This window comes from Micromesistius poutassou, assembly GCF_964030765.1.
Source record: "Micromesistius poutassou genome assembly, chromosome: 15".
Classification (NCBI taxonomy): Eukaryota; Metazoa; Chordata; class Actinopteri; order Gadiformes; family Gadidae; genus Micromesistius; species Micromesistius poutassou.
In genome coordinates this window covers 2,904,692-2,925,889 of record NC_140285.1, presented here as the reverse complement: position 1 = coordinate 2,925,889, position 21,198 = coordinate 2,904,692, and the positions used below count along the sequence as shown (strand labels likewise).

Genomic DNA, 21,198 nt, shown 5'->3' with positions numbered 1-21,198 from the left:
TGTGGAAAAAGATTGATGGCTCCAAGAGAAGCGTAGAGGAGTGGAAAGAAAAGGGAACGAGGGAGGGAACCTGGAAAAAAGTAGTGCTGACTAATGACTGCCAGACCGGGGGTCCCTGGTGGGCTCCTGGGACTGGAAAGGTTTAGAGAATAAGAGGAGGGTACAGAGAGAGAGAGAGAGAGAGAGAGAGAGAGAGAGAGAGAGAGAGAGAGAGAGAGAGAGAGAGAGAGAGAGAGAAACAGACAGACAGACAGAGATTGAGAGAGAGAGAAACAGAGAGCTATAGACAGACAGACAGACAGACAGACAGACAGACAGACAGACAGACAGACAGACAGACAGACAGACAGACAGACAGACACACACACACAGACAGACAGAGAGAGAGACAGAGATACAGAGAAGAGACAGACGGAGAGAGACAGAGAGAGAGAGAGAGACAGACAGACAGAGAGGGAGGGAGACACAGAGAGAGAGAGACAGACAGAGAGAGGGAGACAGACAGAGCGAGAAGGGGTTCCCTTAGTAACGGGGTCCTCCAGCAAAAGGGATTTCCCAGAACTCCACCTCTCCCACCTCCCCCTTTTCCGCACGTCTGTGGTCTTACACATTCTGGCAACTCCTTGCCGCTCAGACAGAAGCTAATTACACAGGACGCATGAGTCACTCCCAAACAACCAAAATAGATGCAGAGCGGAGTTTGAGAAAAACGGCTAACCGACAAAAATCAAATGGGGAACAGATGCCTTCTTGAGGTTCTGGAAAGTAGTGGAACCGTCATTATTTCTCTTCAGTTTCTGAATGGATGACTCATTCGGACGTTGGGTGATGTGCCCAATGATAGGCACGTCGCCTATTGTTCCTGTCAATTATTACAGATATTATTAAATAAAGATAAAGAAGGATCAAACTACAGCCTGCCGGTTGGTTTTCTCATCGTTGCTAGGTAGCTCCAGGCTAACCTTAAATAGCACCGTAGAAGATCATAAAATGAGGTTGGTTCCAGTTGATTCCAGGCCTGGTGTGTTTTAAAGCACTTTCAGAACATCAGGCAGTACCTTATTGTCGCTGCGATGTGTGCCATGACCGACTGGATGGATGGTGTGAAGGAAAGACTCAGGTCTTTGTCTGGGCTCAGAGCATGGCAACATCTCAGTCAAAGGCTCCTTTCACAGTCGAACAGTGTTTGGCACAGTCTTTGAAAATGATGTCCATGTTTTTTTCCTTCCTCTGTCTTTTCTGTCACTCGCTCTCTGTCTTAAATCTCCCGGACTGAGAATGAAAGTGTAATGGTGTGTGGGTTTTTTGTTTTTTTTCACACTGTGGGCTCCACTTAAATGAGGCTATTGTGTTTGAGGGAACCAGCTAACAACAGGGTAGCCACGCACACAGGCATGCAGACGCTGCCCTGAAAACACTCACACACTAAACTGTATCTGGAACCAGCAACCACTGGACCAGTTAACTACTGGACCCAGTGAACTACTGGACCAGTTAACTACTGGACCCAGCAAACTACTAGGTTAGTTAACTACTGGACCAGTTAACTCCTGGATTTGTTAACTACTGGATCAGTTAACTAACGGACCCAGTAAATTACTAGATTAGTTACTGTTGGACCAGTTACCTAGTGGACCCGACACAAAATACTGGTTGGTTAACCTCCACAACTAATTGACCAGATTTGCTACCAAATGCATTCTGGGAGAGAGGACACAACGGTCCAAAGTCATAGAACTGAGGAATGTCTGTCAAAAAAAAACGTTGTTTCCTGTTACCATGGCAACTGATGGAACAACCGTTTCTGAACTTTCCTTGCTTGGTAGCGTTCTGCGTCAGAGGGAGCCTGGATCCTGGGAGCAATTACAGAGCGGGAATGTGGTGGGTGGAGGGAGGGAGGGAGGCAGGGAAAGAAGAGAATAACCAAGAGAGCAATAGAAATAAAGGAAGAAAGAACTAATTAAGAAAGGATGAAGAAAATAAAGAACAGACCAAAGAAATAGTTAAGCCTATAAGGAAAATGTTCCAGAAAGGAGACACTTTCATAAGCAAATCAGTAAATACAGATGCAAATTTTGACCTAGTTAAGAGAACTTCTTTGTCCAAAGCGACTTTATAATCAGCAACTGCTAATTCAAATGCGGCACGACCGAATTTGCAAATCCAACCAGTCACAAGTTTAGGACGGCTCTAGCTCAGGATGGAGTAATTTCTGCTCGTGTCAGGGATATATAGGAAAACAACAAGTCAACATAGCGTGCTAGTAAAAAAGAACATAAAAGTAGCAGGGAGGTGTTTACAAGTCAATCATAAGAGTCATTCCTACTTGTGTGTCTGTGCATGTGTGAGGGAAAAAAACCCCCAAGGGGGCGTCCTGTGCACAATGCATCTATATTCCCAGCATGCACGGCATGGCACGTGCGCTAACCCCAGTATGTTGAGAGTGTCTGCGAGGTCAGTGCAGCAGGGGCATACCGCAGGAGTCCGTCCCCGTCATCTGCATCCAGACGCGAATAGCCTTTTTGCGTCAATTCCAGAGCACAGGCGCCACCTAGTTTAGCAATCAACGCTCCCACCGTGCCAGGATGGGGACCTCCCCCTTCCCCCCTGGCAGCTCATCTTTAGGCAACCCCCGTCTCCTCCCCCTCTACAGAGCACCGGTTCTGAGAAGGAACACACCCTGAGCATCCTCTTCCTGCAGCATTGCTCGCACCCGGCTGCGTCCGCCCACTGCTGGGTCAAAGCAAAACGTTCTACGTCTCCCAACGACCATTGAACCTTTCCTTTTCTGATCATGTAATAATTGCTGCAGTTGACCCTTGGCTTTACATGTGTCGGCCCTTTGACGCAGAGAGACTTCTATAGAGAGACTCTTGTTAGAGACGCGATCGTTGCTCTTTGAGTCATTGACCTCTGCTCTATTCTGCAGGCTAATGCACGCACACACACACACACACACACACACACACACACACACACACACACACACACACACACACACACACACACACACACACACACACACACACACACACACAGAATGTCTTAGAAATAGGGGCTACATAACTTTACGAGTTGCTTGGCAGTGTGCTGTCTTTCACAATGACAGATGTGATGACACCGTGGCCAGTACTTGTGACTGATTGCACTTGCACTGATTATGTTGGACACTTAATTAAAACAATCACAGGCCACGGACTCAAAGCTATGCTTCATATTTTCAATGCTTTGTAAGTGTAGTGACTCCAATGGACTACTAATGAGCTGCTACTGATGCCACCTGACCTGAGTCAGCCGAACATCTTGACCTCAGCTACAGTGTAACTGTGGACTTCTTTCTCCTCCCTTTCATTAAGTGGATTTTCTACAGTTTCCCCGAACTTAATTCTGACCCTAACCCTCCCCGAGCTAATGACCTGAAGGTCATATAGCTTTTTATATTTTAGGTAATGTATCTGCAATGCAATTATCTTCTCATCATGTATCAAGTATGCATCATTTACCTCAGAAAGACATGCTCCAACATGGGAACAATGTGATATCTTCCCACCATGTATCAAGTATGCATCATTTACATCAGAAAGACATGCTCCAACATGGGAACAATGTGATATCTTCCCACCATGTATCAAGCATGCATCATTTACCTCAAAGACATACCAACATTGGTAAGATGTGGACAATGGGCCACAAGAGGACGTTCAAACAGACACGACTGTTGGATCTGTGGGTGTTCTCACCCACAACCCCTCCATGAACCTTCAACCTTTCACCACTCAAGGACGTGTGACGCCTCACCCTGCCCACAAATCAGCCCCCATGTCTCCACCCAATCCGCCCATAAGCTCTTCAAACTCATCTCCATCTCACCATCACATCAGCCCCAACCCGCCCTCCGCTCCTCACAACAGGGGATTAGGGGGCAGGCCTGGCGTCAACGGGACCGACACGCTGATGCTATCGTTTAAAGCCTGTGAAGTTCTGTGTGGAAACAAAACCGGTTTGAAGAAATTAGTGCACTACTTCAAGCCTTTCTCCCAGGATTTAAACCTAGGATCCAGACATGGATGTGTTTGATACACACGACACAGCATAGATACACACTCCCGCATGCAATTCAGACATCATTCATACGTTAAATATACACACCACTAACTCATAAATGTGCACCACACACACTATACAAAACAAACGGTCACATCCAATACTACCATCACACACTCTCTCTCTCTCTCTCGCTCTCTTTCTCACACACAGCTCCCCCACCCACCCCTTGTTTCCCAGAAGGTGAGGTGTGTAATGCCAGTTTGTCTGAATAACAAAACGGAACACCTGTATAGAATGTTCCACACACACCTGGCAAATAATCCAATGGTGCTGTCACCTGCGCCAGCCATGATTCAGGACACTATCAAGTGTCTCAACATAAACTGATCCATGACGTGTTTTAGACAGAGGTGTGGAGTAGGTTCCAGCTGGTATATGGCTGACATACGCAAGTGGATGAGAGAGTGGAGTGACTAGGAGACAGTGTGTTCATGGGTGAACGGCCTCTTTAAAATGTGCTTTGGGGGTGGGTGGTGGGTCCTTCCCAAACAAGATCTTGTATAGCGGTTTGTTCTCCCATTGAACGAGGTGTTGCGGGATGAATCGCCATGGTTCCCTTGGAATCCGCATCAGAGGTCAGATGGGCACATTTACTTGGCTGGGCCCTCATACGCGGGCTCTCAATGGCTGCTCTCAGATTCAGATTCAGCAGGACTTGGCAGTGAGCAGTGCCCCCCCCCTTCGTCTGTCTGGGCACTCTGATTTAAGACCTCCAGTGGGTGTTCTGTGACCCCGGGGTCAGACCATCCCGGAGACGCCCGGAGCTCGAACAAGACCTCTACAGTTCTAGTGCTCAGCCAGGGCCAGCCCAGTTACCGATAGTTCATCTTCCCAATTCCTGTCACTCTCTTCCCACTCATAAAGCTGGAGGGAACCAACTCGGAGTGGAAAGTCAAGCATCTGAACTACGCAGCACGCATTTCCTTCTTGCTGAACAAGAGGGTCTTAAAATCAAGATAAGCTAAATAAACAAGTTCAACATCCGGGGGAAAAATAAATCATCTGACATTTCCCAGAAACCCAACAAGATTCTACGACTGATGCAAGAGGAGCTTGAGCTGGCATGCACCAGACAAACAAATTCCAAGGAGCCAACGGGCACCCAGTGACTCATGGCGAGATGACCTGCTAACGCTCAGGGGGGAAGGCGGAAAGTCAGCCATGAGCGCACACCTGGATCTCTGGCCAGTCTCTTGTATGTTTTTTAGTCAGTTCAGAAGCCCAGGACCAAAAAAAGTGGGCAAAATCATGTTGGACGAAAATACAAAATGTGTTGTAGTTTTATGCTTATAAAAAAGCTGTATATTTAATTGATCTGCATGTATTCTATTTCTTCATTCTAAGAATGAGGATAACCAGATTGCCTAGTGCCAACACTGATTGACTCCCATGTAAGACCATGATGTCAAAACCCATTGACTGCGGACTACCTGTAGGTATATGGTTACCCCTACGTGCTCCTTTATGTCATGTATTGTTGAGAAGGTAATTGACTGTAAGCTGCTTTAGATAAAAGCACATGCTAAAAGACAAATGGTAATGACAAATGATAAAATCTCAGTAAATAGTCATTTAATCCTCTTCCAGATAATGTAGTCGGAAGGGGGGGGGGGGGAGAGTTCATAAACACCTTCCACATTACATCAACGTGATGTGAGGCTTCACAATATACCATCAGTGCTATGGATACCTGTTATTATCTCAGGGGATGAAATAACAGGGGTTAAGCCTAAATAAGGCGCAGGCTTCACAGACAAGTTTTCATTATGTAGAATCACGTTTTTTTTATCACACAGATAAAGACAACAACAAAAAGAGTTTTAGGAAGAAAAGCGGCCTGGGTGGGGTGGCTGGGATTTAGTGTCACACAGACAAAAAGCCTTGATGGACCGCCAGAACATTCCGGGTATCACCAAGGTACCACGGAGGCTTGCCAAGGCTTGTGACCAACATGATTCACACCTCACATGAAGCCCTCTCACTGGGCTGAGGACAGGCTTTTCAGGAGAGGGTAGAAAGGCCTCTTTTCATGTTGGTACATTGTTATAGAAATATAACAATTATATAACATAATGGAAATTGAATAGATTGAGTGAGTGAGTGAGTGAGTCTGTGTGCATGTGTGCAAACCCCTGTATGCATGTATGTATGTATGTATGTATGTATGTATGTATCTACTTACGTGTGTGTTTGAATGAGTAAGTAACGGGACTATTTACAAAGCCGTAGCATATGCATTACTGTCCACAACCAGTTTAAAGTCATCAATCATTGTAATGAGGGCGTAAGCCAGGTGCTCATCTTACCGATGCTTACCTGCCCTTATAGCAAACAAAACCTCCTGCCTGCCTTTTGTTTCTTCAAACATCCCATGTCCTCACCTCTGTTGTTATGACTATCATCTGTGTTTTCCTTACTGGGTGTGGCATCACACATCATCACAATCAAGTCCAGAAATCCAGACTGGGATATAGTGAGAGGGGAATGCTGGGAGGACATTTTTGAGACTATTAAAGAGACCCTTGGGTGGTCGGCTTTTATGTTTGACAGGAAAAGGAGGCTTCAGTGAGGTTGATGTTTTTATACAGTGGCTACTTCATCTCACTTGCCACCGGAGCCAACCGGCTTTCCTGGAAGTCTTGCTCTTATGTCTCACACAATTTTACTTTGGCAGGAAAAATCGGATTAGTAACAATAAAACGATGAGATAAGCAAAGCTATGAGCAAGGATTCTTTAATAGCTGGAATAAACCTGTTTATTTAGCAAATCAAAAACATGAGTAGTTGTTGATTGCTTTGACATGCTTTGGCATGCAGAACTTTGAGGGGCTGGGTTGAGGGGCAGGGTTGAGGGGCCCTGGGGTTAAACTGAACAGCACTGAATAGCCAAGACAGAATGCAGATGTTAATCGTTAATCAGCAGCTCTCTAGACCCAAAATATCCGGCCTGACCATCCGTCCTGGAAAACAATCAAGAGTTCCGAGCAAGGATGTGCCCCAACCTAGACCATAACGAAACCTTGACTGTAGCTGTTAAATGGGTAATTAAGTGGGTAGGATGCACGATGACAAGCCAAACAAAGGGAAAGAAAAACATAATTTCTTAAATATGTACATAAGCCATCTGTGTACACATCGCCCGAGCATCCCACCTCGTAAAAATACACGCTATGGTTTGTATGCTTATTTGAAGAAGGAGAAGACGAAGAAGCAGCTTGTAACTTGTTTAAGAGGGTCCAAGGTTTGGGGGTACGGCGTGTGGAAGCACTCCCCCACTGTTCCAGCCCAGCAGGGGGGTCTTGTTGGTAATGCTTCCCAGTCTGCAGAGGTCTTTGTTCCTTTGTGTACACACGTGATCCACAGCAATTGTTCTGTTGTTTGTCACCTCTGCAGGACACATCCGTCCAGGCCCAGTGCAGCCCACACACATCCGGGCTTCGGCACACATACCATATGCCCGCAAGATCTTCCCAGTAAGATAAGTGGACACTTCAGGGTTTTTTTTTTTTTGCAAAAGCAAAACAAATAGAAGTTGAAGTTCCTTTAACTTTTAAGTTTAAAGTTAAAGGAACGGCCAACATTTAGACAAGAAGACCCTCTTGGCCAAAGCAACCTACAATGAATTGAGGTCATTAAGGAAGAGGTAGGCGTCTGCGGACATTGGGGACCCGAACACACTAGCCCCTACAATATCCTGCCCCCATCTTACCTAGCACTTCGACTTGTGACTTACACAGGAGAGCCACGTACGTGTTGACTTTAGAGTGCTGGTGCTAACCTGTGGTCAGCCCCGAGACCCAGGGTGCCAGAGACAACCACCATTTAGGCCAAATATGCAACAAAACCAGCGTTTCCCACGGTCTCCACTCCCCTATTTAACCACGCTAGCTACAAATACTGCGGTACTGCAACACACGGGATCAAACATGGGCGGGGAATCTGACCTGTGATGGAGTAACCAGTGTTAGGAATTCATTTTTCGTGAGATGACCTTAGTTCCTCATGGCTTCCCTTAATGCAATCAATGACTCAAGGCTGTTATGACAGCAGCCAGCAATTTGTGCGTACTTTATGTGGTACTCCCTCCTACGGAACATGACATACATAGGGTGCAATAGGGAGTGTCATTTACCAAAAAACATCAACATCGTTGTTGTGTTGACCTTCACTGTTTCATTTCCTTCTTTTCCCTGTTATTGATGAGCTTTGAATAAATCGTTTTTTTCTCAGCAACATTTCTTAGAGAACTGTGACGATGGGCAGGTCAAGTTATAAAGTAGACAATGCCTTTAAAGTTTTTATAATTATTTTGCCTGATTGAATAAGAGATCAAAGTTTGTCTTTTAACTGACAAAACAAAAGAAAAGTGAACCAAATTTCCTGTCAGAGGCATATTTTGCAACACGCCAACTCATCTTGATGACGGACAAAGGCATGCAAGCTGAGCAGCCCTGCGGTACAGACCGGTGGAAAGAGAGGGGCGGGGACCAGGGAAATGTGGGAGTGGCCAGGGGGCCGGCCCAGGGGCCCAGTGACTTTAAATACTACCGGCGGCCTCTCCTCTCCTCCTGCCTGTCTGTGTGCTCCCGTTACTGCTTAACCCAGCCTGTGCCTCTCACTCTCGCTCTCTCTCTCCCTCTGTGTGCCGAGCTCCCACAATGAGTTACCAGAAGACCTCCTCCGTCTCCATCCGCTCCAGCGGGAGCAGCAGGGGGCCCTCGGGCCATGTGTCCATGGTCCGCAGCTCTGTGGCCCCCACCTACAAGGCGTCCAGCATCTACGCCGGCGCCGGCGGCCAGGGGACCCGCATCTCGTCCTCCTATCAGTCGGGGGTCCGCAGCAGTGTCGGGGGGTCCGGGATGGGACTGGGCTCCGGGATGGGAATGGGCGGTGGCGGCTTCTCCAGCAGCGTGCAGATGAGCTCCAGCGGGGAGTCCGGCCACATCATGGGCAACGAGAAGTTCGCCATGCAGAACCTCAACGACCGCCTGTCCAGCTACCTGGAGACGGTGAGGAACCTGGAGCAGTCCAACAGCACGCTGGAGATCAAGATCCGCGAGGCCATGGAGAAGAGCGGGCCCGAGTTCCGCGACTACAGCAAGTACCAGGCCATCCTGGACGACCTGAGGAGGAAGGTGAGTCACCACGGCGGCCCGGGGAGGAGAGAAGATGGAGGAGGGGGGGGGAGTGGAGGGATGGTGGTGGTGGTGATGGGGGGGCGAGGGGAGTTGGTTTTAACTTGGGGTAAAACGTTTTTCTGAGAGATGAGGGGGGGGCAGGTGGAAGCAAGGAATAGCGTTGTATGGAGGAGTGGAGGCCGGAGAGATGGGAATTGTACGGAAGAACATTGATGATTGCAGAGTTCTCCAACTTCTTCACTTGATGGTTTGAATACTTATCCAGTTGTTAGTATACAAAAGGTGTAAGATAAGTACAAAGAGAAAGCGAGCCAAGAAGCAAGGTTGATGATTGATTCTTGACACGTGTCATAAACCTACTTGCTCAGGATTGAACTGACCTTATGAGGTTTTAGCTGTGAATTGTTCCTCTGTATGATCAGCTACTGTGTGGGCAGCAGTCCCGGGCAGGGGGCCCAGATGGAAGGAATTTTAGTAAACCGGCTAACGGCTGAGAGAGCGAGAGTGAGAGAGCAAGAGAGAGCGAGAGAGACTCGCAGAACAAAATGGAGTGGTTCAGTGACCTTAAGCATTAAAAGACAAACAACCGGTGAAGTTGCAATGCATAAGAAGCCTGTGTGTTTGTTAATCTCACACCCTTGGTAATTAGTCACTGTATGTATTCCCAAGAGACACAAAAGGTGGAAATGGTATTTTACAAGACGGAACACAGTTTAAAGACTTGTGTGTGTACAATACTACACCTGATAAGGAGGGAAGGCAGGAGAGAGTGAAAAGTAAAAGTCAACATGGAAGCCAACCTAGACAGTAAACCTGCACCTTTTATTTACTTTGGTTTCAGTTTTTTTCCTTTCAAGAAGTGTACTTTATAGCGAAATGTGTGCAGTAAAAGTTTCTAATCAACCTCTGAGGTGGAGTTTGTTGGCTCAGTGACATCATTATAGTCATTTAATGTATGACTATTAATGTATTTATGAGTGAGTATTTATTTATTCCAATCTCACACAACTCTACTCTGCTCTCTTTAAATCCACTGGTGGTGCCACTTTTAAGACACCACATCCAAGATTTTACAAGAATATTGAGAATGAATGGTATTTTTATAAATAATTTGCTTGTAATTGCATGAAATTTAAAATGGTCCAGCTCAACTTGCGAAGCCAACCAAACACTGCAGCACTTGTTTGTGGAAAACATTTGATGGGTTACAGAAATAAACTTGAGACTTGGAAAAGGGAACCATTGTGGTTTGGTGATTAGGCGTGGCAGTTGAAGTATTTATTTCAAGGCTCCCTTGAAATTGGTACAAAGCATGGGAGAGAGGCCCACATGAAGGTCAGCCAAGTCTTGAAAAGGAGAGTAATAACGAAACCGGTAAAAGGACGAAGAAAATAGGCTGACAGTGGCACTTTCTACTTGGAAGAGATATAATCTGCGGCATTTACTATCCATGACAACTTTCATACTGTAACTGGAGCAAACATGGGGGCCATTTTAGTCGACTAACTCCAAAGTTCAACCAATTTTAGAAGTCAGTAGTAATGTAGTAGTCCTGACAGACCAGGGTCACATTGACTCTGTTTGGGTCTCTGGGAGATGAGTACTCCCCCCCCCCCTCCACCACAGCCCAAGCCCACACTAACCCACCAATCAGGTTTGCAAAAACAAATATTCTAAGTGCCGGCAACAACAGGAAACCCAACCAAGCCATATGCACTCTCATCTGCTCAAGTCAACATGCACTTTCCCAGACCCATATAGACACAGCTCTTACCCTCCTCTTAACCCTCATGTTAAGCAGTTACCTTCTACATTCACCCTGGCTCATGCAAATCACCTTCTCCCATCCTGCCTGCTGACAGGCGGAATCCTGTTCCCTAGCAGCCAAGGGGAAGCTGTTGCTTGGCAGTAAATGATTGGCTCATGGACATACGTCACCTGCATGCCTCCCGTCCGTTTTCCCAGAGTCCTTATCTAGGGCCGCCGTTCCACTGGCTGCGCAAATACTGGTGGTAACTGCTACCAGTATTTGTGTTAGCCAGACAGCCAACGACACTGCACTCGTTTCCCCGACAACAAAACACGATTAAAAACAAATAGCAAATAGCGAAATAGCTAATAATATAATGATAATATATGATAATATATTTTTTTGCATGTTTGATTGTTTGATGTCGCCCGAGAAAATTATTAATTAAGTTCCTTCCGGTTTCTAAACAGAGTTTTTTCTTCCTTTCTACTGAATGATCCGGCTGTAGGTGTTCGATGCCACCGTGGACAACGCCCGTGTGATCCTGCAGATCGACAACGCACGCCTGGCTGCTGATGACTTCAGAGTGAAGTAAGAGCAGACCATGCAACCACAGACTGCAAAAACTAGAACTACGAGCAGCAGACCACTGTTGGCAGACCCACTGTTATGGGGGTGGACGGTTGCACCAATGTGGCTCGTAGTGCGATGAAACAATGACTAAAGCTAGCAACTCACACCATGCAAAGTCTGGGTTGTCTGATGAGTCATCCTAATCTTCACACCCTATAGACTAAAGTATGGCTGTGCAAACTACAGCATGGGTAATGCAAAAATGACTTGTGGTTACCCTTAAAGCATGCCAAGATTGTGTTTTCGTACAGAAACAAAGAAAACTGCTACTCCCAAGTAGTAGTGGTTTTGATTGGAATTCATTGTGTTGTCAAGCCCAGTGATCACACGCTAGTATTAACCAAAGCACTGTGATCTCCCCTGTTTCGCGTCCAGGTTTGAGTCTGAGCTGACCATCCGCCAGTCCGTCGAGGCCGACATCGTGGGTCTGAGGAAGCTCATCGATGACACCAACATGGGCCGCATGAACCTGGAGAGCGAAATCGAAGCCCTGAAGGAGGAGCTCATTCACCTCAAGAAGAACCACGACAACGTGAGTCCACACTACATGTACACGACTGTATGAAACAGAGCCATGGAGAAAAAGTGGAAGCACAAGGACAGCCGCATACACAGGTTGTCACCATTTCTGTTTTTAATTGGCGAAAAACGTAATTTCATGGAGTTCACCTCACTTGAGCCAATCCAAAGATTGAATTGCGATGGCACATGTTTCACCAGAGATGGCACTGTTCGAGTAGTTCGATTTTACTTTTCCCTTCAAATTAAAACTAAAGCTCTTGATAGAAGCCCACATAAAAACATTGAACTTCATCGCTTGCATTTTATTTCAACACCACAGCCAAAGTCAGCCTTGACAAATACTTGCAAACAAGGCTCATCCCTCAGTCCCCTGAGCTCCTAAAACACAACAACACATGGGTGTTCTCCAGAGCATGCACGGGACGAGCAGAAGGGTCGGCTGCTGACCTCCTCTGGGGGGGGGGGGGCGACATTCCTGAACGTTTTACAAACATACTGTTAATGTTGGAGACTGGGAGGGTTTGGAAGGTCCTGATCTGAAATATAGTGAATTCTTCAGCGAGCCTCATCATAAAAAATGCTTCTTCCTCATGCGGCCACCGCAAGGGCCGTCTAATTACTAGCATCGAGACATAGCGACCGACACCCACAGGCTGCTTGCTTATAGTTGAATGCAGTGTCTTGATTGAACTCAGTGACACACTTGCATACAATGAAAATACAGATACAACCTGCCTAAACTATTTAAAAAAAAAATCCTACCTATACTTTGATAAAAATACAGCTAGAAAAACTATACCTTGACAAAAGCTAGATCAGGCCTACACTCACAGGTTTAGATCAAATCAACAAAACAACTTTACCATCCAAGTTGTACAGCAGGCCAATGCATGTTGTAGAGCAGGCCAAACTCCCATTGTGACAACTATGTGAATGGTTCTGGTTCATTCAGGATGTGATGGAGCTCCGCAGCCAGATTTCCCAGTCCGGAGTGCAGGTGGATGTGGACGCCCCTAAGGGCCAGGATCTGGCCCAGATCATGTCAGAGATCAGGGCCAAGTATGAGAAGATGGCACTAAAGAACCAGGAGGAGCTGAAGGCATGGCACGAATCCCAGGTAAACGTCATTCACTCCCACCTAGAAGCTAATTATACTAATTAAAATGTTATACTATTTGCAAATTCAGGTTTTATTTAATATCAGCTGATGGACTAGAGGTATTCACTCAACGTTCCTGATCAAGAGAATGTAGCCTACTAATCAATGTCTGTGGGATTTCTTTTCTTGCAGATCACCACGGTACAAACCGAGGTGACCCAGAACACAGAGGCCCTGAAGGGGGCCCAGGTAGAGCTGAGTGAGCTGCGCAGAACACTGCAGACCCTGGAGATCGAGCTGGAGTCCCAGAGGAGTCTGGTGAGGAGAACCACCCCCGTCAGCCTTTGCGTCGCTGACCTAGCTCAATAAGCATAAGCACCGACTTATCATGTTCACGGTTCTCCTTCGGGCCGTGTCATCTCACGTCCTTAAGAATGTGTTTTCTTTAATTAATTTGTGCCTTTATTTTCTTTCCCGACAGAAACTGTCGCTGGAGGGCACGCTGAGGGACACCGAGATGCGCTTTAACATGGAGATCGAGGCCCTGAACAACGTCATCAGGGGGCTGGAGTCGGAGCTCACCCAGCTGCGCGGCAACATCCAGAACCAGACACAGGAGTACGAGGCCCTGCTCAACATGAAGATGAAGCTGGAGGCCGAGATCGCCACGTACAGAAGGCTGCTGGACGGAGGAGACTTCAAGTGAGTCTTGAAGGACGACGAAAAATGGCTGATGCAATAAATCTAGCGAGAAAATACAAATTAAAAAAAAATTGTTCAAAATACAGCTTAAGATGAGAAACTCAGACTTTTTTATGTGATTACTTGACATGCCAAGTAACGTTTACCTCCCCCCCAGACTTCAAGACGCCCTGGAAGAACAGAAGGTCACCAAGAAGACCAAGGTGATGACCGTCACACAGCACATGGTGGACGGCAAGGTTGTATCATCCAGCACAGAGACCAAGAACCTGTGAAGACCCTGCACTGGTCACCAGCACTCCCTGCCACCAACGCCGTCATACAACGGGCCAAATAACAAATGATTGGAAACCAAGCAAATCATTTGATTATTCTTGCTTAACTTACAATGCTAACATGTTAGTAAAATGGCAGAATGTAGACCTGAAAATAGATTCTCCAAACCATTTCCTGTTTATGAAGCGCTATCATTCAATTGGCTGACGCAGACTGGAACACAAAAGAAATCTCGATCATCCTGTATTTATTTCATCACTTCCTGTTTTTTCTTTTGTCTTTGTGTGTTCTTACCAGTTAAAGAGTGCATGAGTTTACAACAAAAAAACGAAATCTTAATTAGAGAACTTTGACCTGTATTCAAACTATGCAGAAGATGAGAAATATTGACTTAAATGATGAAGATCAATTTGTTACATAAAGATTTTTGTATACGTCATTGTTTTCCTTGGATTTCTTTCTGTCAACTTACCTGATGCTTTCATGTTCAGAGATTCGAATAAAGCCCCATTTCAGCTAAGTCTCCCAATTTGACTGGAACTTATTGTCTATAAAATATACTTTATTCAACAATACAACACTGCATTTTAGAAACCTGGTGAAGCAAACAGCTGGAACTGAAAACAAAAGTTTACTATGATGGTAAAAGTACAATATTATGATTATTTATCATCATCTTCTACATTAAGCTAAACATCATTCTACACATCGGAATGGCCGTTTTGATCACTCTTTGAATCAAGAAGCTCCCAGATACAAACTCACCAGTAAAACACGTAAACACAACTATAGAGTTGTGGCATGAATGGAACGGAGAACGGAGTACTTATTTAGGTAGGATCTTCTAAGTTCTTAGTGTGTTAGCAGAATGTGTTAGTAGAATTAGACAGATCCACAACATCAAACTTATTCAAAGGTCCAATCTCACAGGTTGCTCATTGGATTCAGAAACCTTATGAATGGAAATCTGATTGAGGCACATGACCAAAACTGCCATTTATTGGCCATTGGGTTCTTGACCAAATGTGCTTATTTATGTATTTACTTCTTATTAGTGAAATACCAGACTTCCAGTGTAATATACCCCAATTTACATTTCATTAGTCATATAGAGAACAAATACAATTCTGTACAGTAAAAAGATAGGACGTGACATTTGTTTGGTGTGGTTTTCATGATAATCTTCTGCAGCGAGATGCAGAACATGTTTGTTCTCTATATGAATAATTTACTAAACGTAAATCAGGGCATACTAAATATATACTTTCACAATAGTATCACTGCATGTCAATAATGTTCTCAGTTTCATGGAGATGGCATTTGAGCAGACGACTTGAAAAGTGTTAATAATTGGACATTTGAACTGGGCCAGAGGGTTCAGGGTGAAATACCTGATGGGAGCAATAAAATGTAAATTATTGAACATTGCTTTGGATGGCTTATCAGGGCTGCATAGTTACCTGATAACAGTGCCTTGCCCATTTTTAACACTCATTTGGACGTGCCAAACAATGGGAAAGGGCAAAGGTACGACAATTAGATAGACTCGGGGGGATGACAGGAAGCACAAGGCGCCTTCAGGTGCTATATATAAAGTCCTTGACGCCGCAGCCAGACACTCTCTCTCTCTTTGCAGTAGCTAGCCAGCCCAGGTCTGCTTCTTCCCACCGGCCGTCACTTCCACTACTCAAGTCTCAGCTTCTCCGATGGAGTTCCACATGAAGAGGACCAGTGGCCACCAGGGTTCCAGTAGGCCCCTGGGGTACGCTCACAGCATGGCCGGGGGAGCCGGCGGCAGTGGGGTCAGGATCTCCCGCTCCACCTCCTACAGTGGCCGGGTTGGCAGCGGTATGGGCAGCGGTATGGCCAGCGTTTTGGGCAGCGGTATGGGCAGCAGCGGGAGCTACGACTACCAGTCCCTGGGAACCAACTCCGGGTCTTTCGCCGTGGGCAACGAGAAGGCCACCATGCAGCATCTCAACGACCGCCTGTCCAACTACCTGGAGACCGTGAGGCGCCTGGAGAAGGCCAACGGCACACTGGAGGTCCAGATCTTTGAGTTCCTGGACAAGAAAGGCCCCGCTGCCAATAGGGACTACAGCAAGTACAACGCCACCATCGCTGACCTGAGGGCCAAGGTGAGTGGCTCTCCCTGGGTGGTCGATTTGTCTCTTGAAGGCATCATTGGCATCATAGTCTCATTCAGAATCTTTCTTTTTTGTTCTACATAGTTGGCTAAATGACAAAGTAATCAATGTGTATCAATCTGTTTAGTACTGGATACAACCACTTGAGTATTAGAGTCTTAACACTTCTACTCTATACTACTTAGTTAACATTTGCTCCGTATACTATTAGAGTCGCTGGTTGTATACTAACTTGTAAGGCGTGAAAGGCCCACTCCCCTGCAATGTCTCCAAAAGATGAATTATGGCCCTTCGATAATTTCTCTTCAATTTTGTTGCTCTGTAGGTCAATAAAATCCATGATATGTGCTGAGTTGATCCACTCACTTTTACCTTAAATATTATTATTATAACCTTTTAATATTTAAATAGTACTTCAAATTTTGATAGCTTTAAAATACCCTCTCTTCCATAATCCCTTCCAGATCTACAACATGATACAGGGAAACGCTGGGCTTTCCATTTCAGTCGATAACGCACATCTCGCTGCAGATGATTTCAAAAACAAGTGAGTGTCTTTCTACTTGAATACTTATCCATGCAACACGAAGGAATACATCTTTAGACTGACTGACCATGATCAAATTACTAATAGAAACAATACAAATATTGAAATCTAAAGAGCAGATAAAAGATAAAAGATAAAAGATGTCTTCTCTCTTTGATTGATGCTGGGCTTCAACAGACTGGAGTACGAGGTTGTGATGCGTCAGTCGGTGGAGGCAGACATTTCAAGAATGCGCAAGATGCTGGACGACACGAACGTCGTCCGTCTGCACCTTGAGAGCGACATCGAGTCCCTCAAGGAGGAGCTGATCACACTGAGAAAGTACCACAAGGCGGTAAGAAAATATACGCAGTATAAGGACAGTATACTGCTGCTTTCAAATATCACGCCCTTCCTCTTCACAAAAATGAATAGATCTACTTCAGAAACCTTCAATGGATCAATATTAGATTATTGAAAAAGTTTTGCAAGATTTTTAAATGTGATTCTATGTTAAGGGCTAAAACAATGAAAATACAAAATCGTGCCTTATAGTTTTGCTCGGACATACCTTATACATAGTGTCTAGCTGAATGTCAAATAAAAACAATTTCATTTTGGATAAATTGCTATCACAATCTCTCTGAACCGTGACCTCTTTGGTGTGGAAGGACCACCTTGACCGTATTCAGGAAGTGGCTTGCTGACCATTTCCCATTCCTTAGGATATGGCCGAGCTGCAGGCCCAAATCACCCAGACCGGAGTGCAGGTGGACGTGGACGCTCCAAAGGGCCAGGACATGGCAAAGGTCATGGAGGAGATGAGGGCCAAGTACGAGAGGATAGCCCTCAAGAACCAGGAAGAGCTGAAAGCGTGGCATGAGACTCAGGTAGACCCACAGGCAATTCGGACAAAATGTGTGCTTGATGTTTCATCTGGTCCTATGTCTAGGAACCCATATCTAAGAGCACAAAGCACTGTAGGGTTCACCTTGTGTTGTGTTGTCCTGGTTTCCTGTGCAGTTTTGGTTGGGTTGGGTTTAGAGGGTGTTGTCTCAAACACCACTTGAGAATGTAACTTGATAATGGCAATCAAATACAACTCGAAATGACATGTGGCCATGTATGTGTCAGATGAAAAGATTGCGCCTTGGTTGTTCGTATGACTCATACCTTGGTATATGTGTGCCCAGATCACAGAGGTACAGGTGCAGGTGACTCAGAACACAACAGCTCTCAAGGAGGCCAACACTCTCCTGAGTGAAACCAGGAGGAGATACCAGACCATGGACATTGAGCTGCAGTCCGAACTCAGTTTGGTAAGACAAATCGTCACAACCTTTATATCACAAAGTGATGATGGCTTTCAGGGGTGCACATTTCCACCTGTGTTTTTCGAAAACACATTCTTATGTCAATTGTTACGGCAATTTTGCCATTTCCAACTTGCGGTCCTTTAGGTACTGCAAGTTGTGGGTGGAATTGGTTTAAAACACAAAATACAGATAAATTGACAGTAGAAAATATACAGATACTTGAATATACAATGAAATCGAACAATATTGTTCGGTAAATATAGAATCATGGCTTCTTATTCTTCGGACATTCACAAGCGCCATTCGAATGCTCACTGCATTTATATATTTATTCTTATAATTGGCATATAAGGTGGTCCGGAGAAGGTCTTTATAATAATACAGTGGTCCGCCAAAAGCCAAAGGATTGTATCAACTGGTCTATTCTCTCACCCTCTCCCTCTCCCCCCCACCCTCCATGACAGAAAGCGTCCCTGGAGGCGAGCCTGCGGGACGTGGAGATGCGCTACAACATGGAGATTGAGAAGTACAACCAGATCCTCCTGAGGCTGCAGGAGGAGCTCACTCACATCCGCAGCGACATGCAGCACCAGAACCAGGAGTACGAGATGCTGCTCAACATCAAGCTCAGGCTGGAGGCCGAGATCGCCGAGTACAGGAGACTTCTGGATGGCGATGTCGAAATCAAGTGAGTGGACAAAGCAGAGAGGACGAGACTCCGCAGATCCAGGCTAGAATACGGAGGTCCAGAGTATTTGACGTGCACTTGACAAGTATGTGACTATATTGAGTTTCTTGTAGGGTGTGGAAACTGCCCCTCAATGGTATACAATATATCGGACTTTGCACATATGGAAAGAGCAAGCGACTCTATTGGCTAGATTTACAGCTTGTTCCATCAAATCGGATCCAAATCAAGCACAAATTACATGTCAACAAAAAATATATACAAAAATGTGTTCACTATTTACCCACCAAATCACTCCACTTTAAAACAAACCATCACGTTTAATTCCTCCTTTACTTACATTTCAGAGTGGACCCCAAGAAGACAATTCAGACAAAAGTGGTGACGGTCACACAGACCCTGGTGGATGGAAAGGTGGTGTCGGAGAGCCAAGATGTCAAAGCCAGTGAAAAAGTGGTCTGAATCATCAAAGCCAGTAAATGGTCAACTCCTAAGTGGTTCAAGACCAACACAGGCCTTATTCACCTAGCAGCCATCCTGGGGGAACTGCCCCCACCCAGCAAGTGTTTAGAACAAAGATGGCTGCTAGGTAAATAATAACAATTAAGCATTAAGCAATCTACTACAGCCGGTGTTTGGTTATTCTCCAAATATAAAAAAGCTGAACGTGAAACCTTCGTGACAAAATAAAAAAATTACAAAAACTACTGTGGCTACTGTGTCTGTCTTTTTATATTTCAGCTACTGTTAATCTTGATTGCGTTACCAATTCACCCTTCAGCAACCTCCCACACATTCTTCCCTGGTCTGAGAGCACAAAATGTCTGTGTCAGCTCCTCCAAAATGCCCATAATGTCAGACAGTGCTTGCCCCCTGTCTTTCCGAGGAGGGCCCCCTCCATTTCCCATGCTGTTTCCAAATGCGTCCCAGCACTGCCTGGCCCAGACCGCTCGCAGGGCTCTGGGTTTGTTTTCCTTTGTTTTATTCAGTCTGGTTCCTGTTTTGCTTGATACAGACTGACCTCCACAGCTCTCCTACTCCTCTCTCACTGGAAAGCTCCATGTCAAGGGGCTGCAAGCATACTGATGGTATCACTTTATACACGATTGGAGGGAGACACCATGACCACTTTTGGCAACATTGAACCAACAATAGGAAAAGTACTACTATCTGTACCTTCCTGTTTAGTATAGTATAAAATCAAGGTAAATGTTTACCCCCGCCCCACGCTGCAGATTATGAAACAATGTTTTGGAAATACGCAGGAACCATAAATCATTGTGACTTCCAGCCAGACAACAATGTTAAACGATTTCCCTACCAGACAGCAGTTGCCTAATCTTTCCATCAACAATGTCCCACAGTCGTGGTGTGATGTTGCAGTGGATTTCTGACAAACCTGTTCCCTTGGTTCCTTAAAGCTGGTATGTGGTAGCATCGTTTAAGCCCTGAGACTGTCTAGCCATGTGACACACGAGACTGCTCAGCCCAGACAATTCGTGAAAAGAGATGAGGGAAGCTGGCCAAGGGCACCAGGAAGAGAGTTAGAGAAAGACAGATAGACAGTGAGATAGAAGGAGAGGAGACAAACACACGTACAAATGCGCACCACACATGCAGAGAAGGAGACACATACACACCTTACAATCTATTAAGAGCAAAAATCAGTGTTAATCATTAACACCCCTAACAGACACACACACACACACAAACACTTTGAGACAGACAGAGAGGCATAATACTTTAATGAAAGGAAGAGAGCCATAGACCAATGCACAGAACAAAGAGTATGAAACTATTAGGAAGAGCGGGACCAGATACCCTCTTCCGCATACCTACCATTCCTGGGGAGCAGGGCCCTGTACAGGAGGCTTACCGTACCTGGTTCTCTGTAGGGGAGTGCTCAGTCACGCTATACACATACCTCACTCCCAAGGAGATCTCTGGAAATACCAGAGATAATAACTAAAGCCGAAAGGATCCAGGCCTGGACAGAACTAAGATAGCAGTTACTGATCACTGGATCTGAAAAGTTTTGGTCTTTTATATAGTGGCTCGACTAATTGAGTTTTTTCAGTTTTTTTAATTGTGGTTTCTTCTTCAATGAAATAAAGGAAAGCCACAATATTTGTCCACCTTATTGTCTTTCTTGCATCGTTCATCCAAGCAATATTTTTGTTGGTGCAGAATTCTATATCTAAATCTAAATTCAAAAATATACATTTATTTAAAAGAGCGATATGGTGACAGGATTGTGCTTTGGTTAACAGAAAGCACTTTGTGTTTACGTTATC

The 21,198-nt window shown here is 45.3% G+C and overlaps 2 protein-coding genes across 2 annotated transcripts; both read left to right on the top strand.

Moving 5' to 3' along the window:
- The first annotated feature begins 8,672 nt into the window (after positions 1-8,672).
- On the top strand, positions 8,673-14,747 carry krt18a.1 (keratin 18a, tandem duplicate 1). The gene is made up of 7 exons (XM_084479090.1): positions 8,673-9,242; positions 11,504-11,586; positions 12,004-12,160; positions 13,103-13,267; positions 13,442-13,567; positions 13,731-13,951; positions 14,109-14,747. Exons 1-7 carry the CDS (start codon positions 8,766-8,768, stop codon positions 14,224-14,226), a joined length of 1,347 nt encoding a protein of 448 aa, XP_084335216.1. The 5' UTR covers positions 8,673-8,765; the 3' UTR covers positions 14,227-14,747.
- A 1,186-nt stretch (positions 14,748-15,933) lies between these two features.
- On the top strand, positions 15,934-19,386 carry LOC311359129 (keratin, type I cytoskeletal 18-like; the record flags this gene model as incomplete). Its single annotated transcript, XM_084479091.1, has 7 exons — positions 15,934-16,365; positions 16,839-16,921; positions 17,099-17,255; positions 17,626-17,790; positions 18,094-18,219; positions 18,681-18,904; positions 19,252-19,386. 7 exons carry the CDS (start codon positions 15,934-15,936, stop codon positions 19,364-19,366), a joined length of 1,302 nt encoding a protein of 433 aa, XP_084335217.1. The 3' UTR covers positions 19,367-19,386.
- Between the last annotated feature and the right edge of the window lie 1,812 nt (positions 19,387-21,198).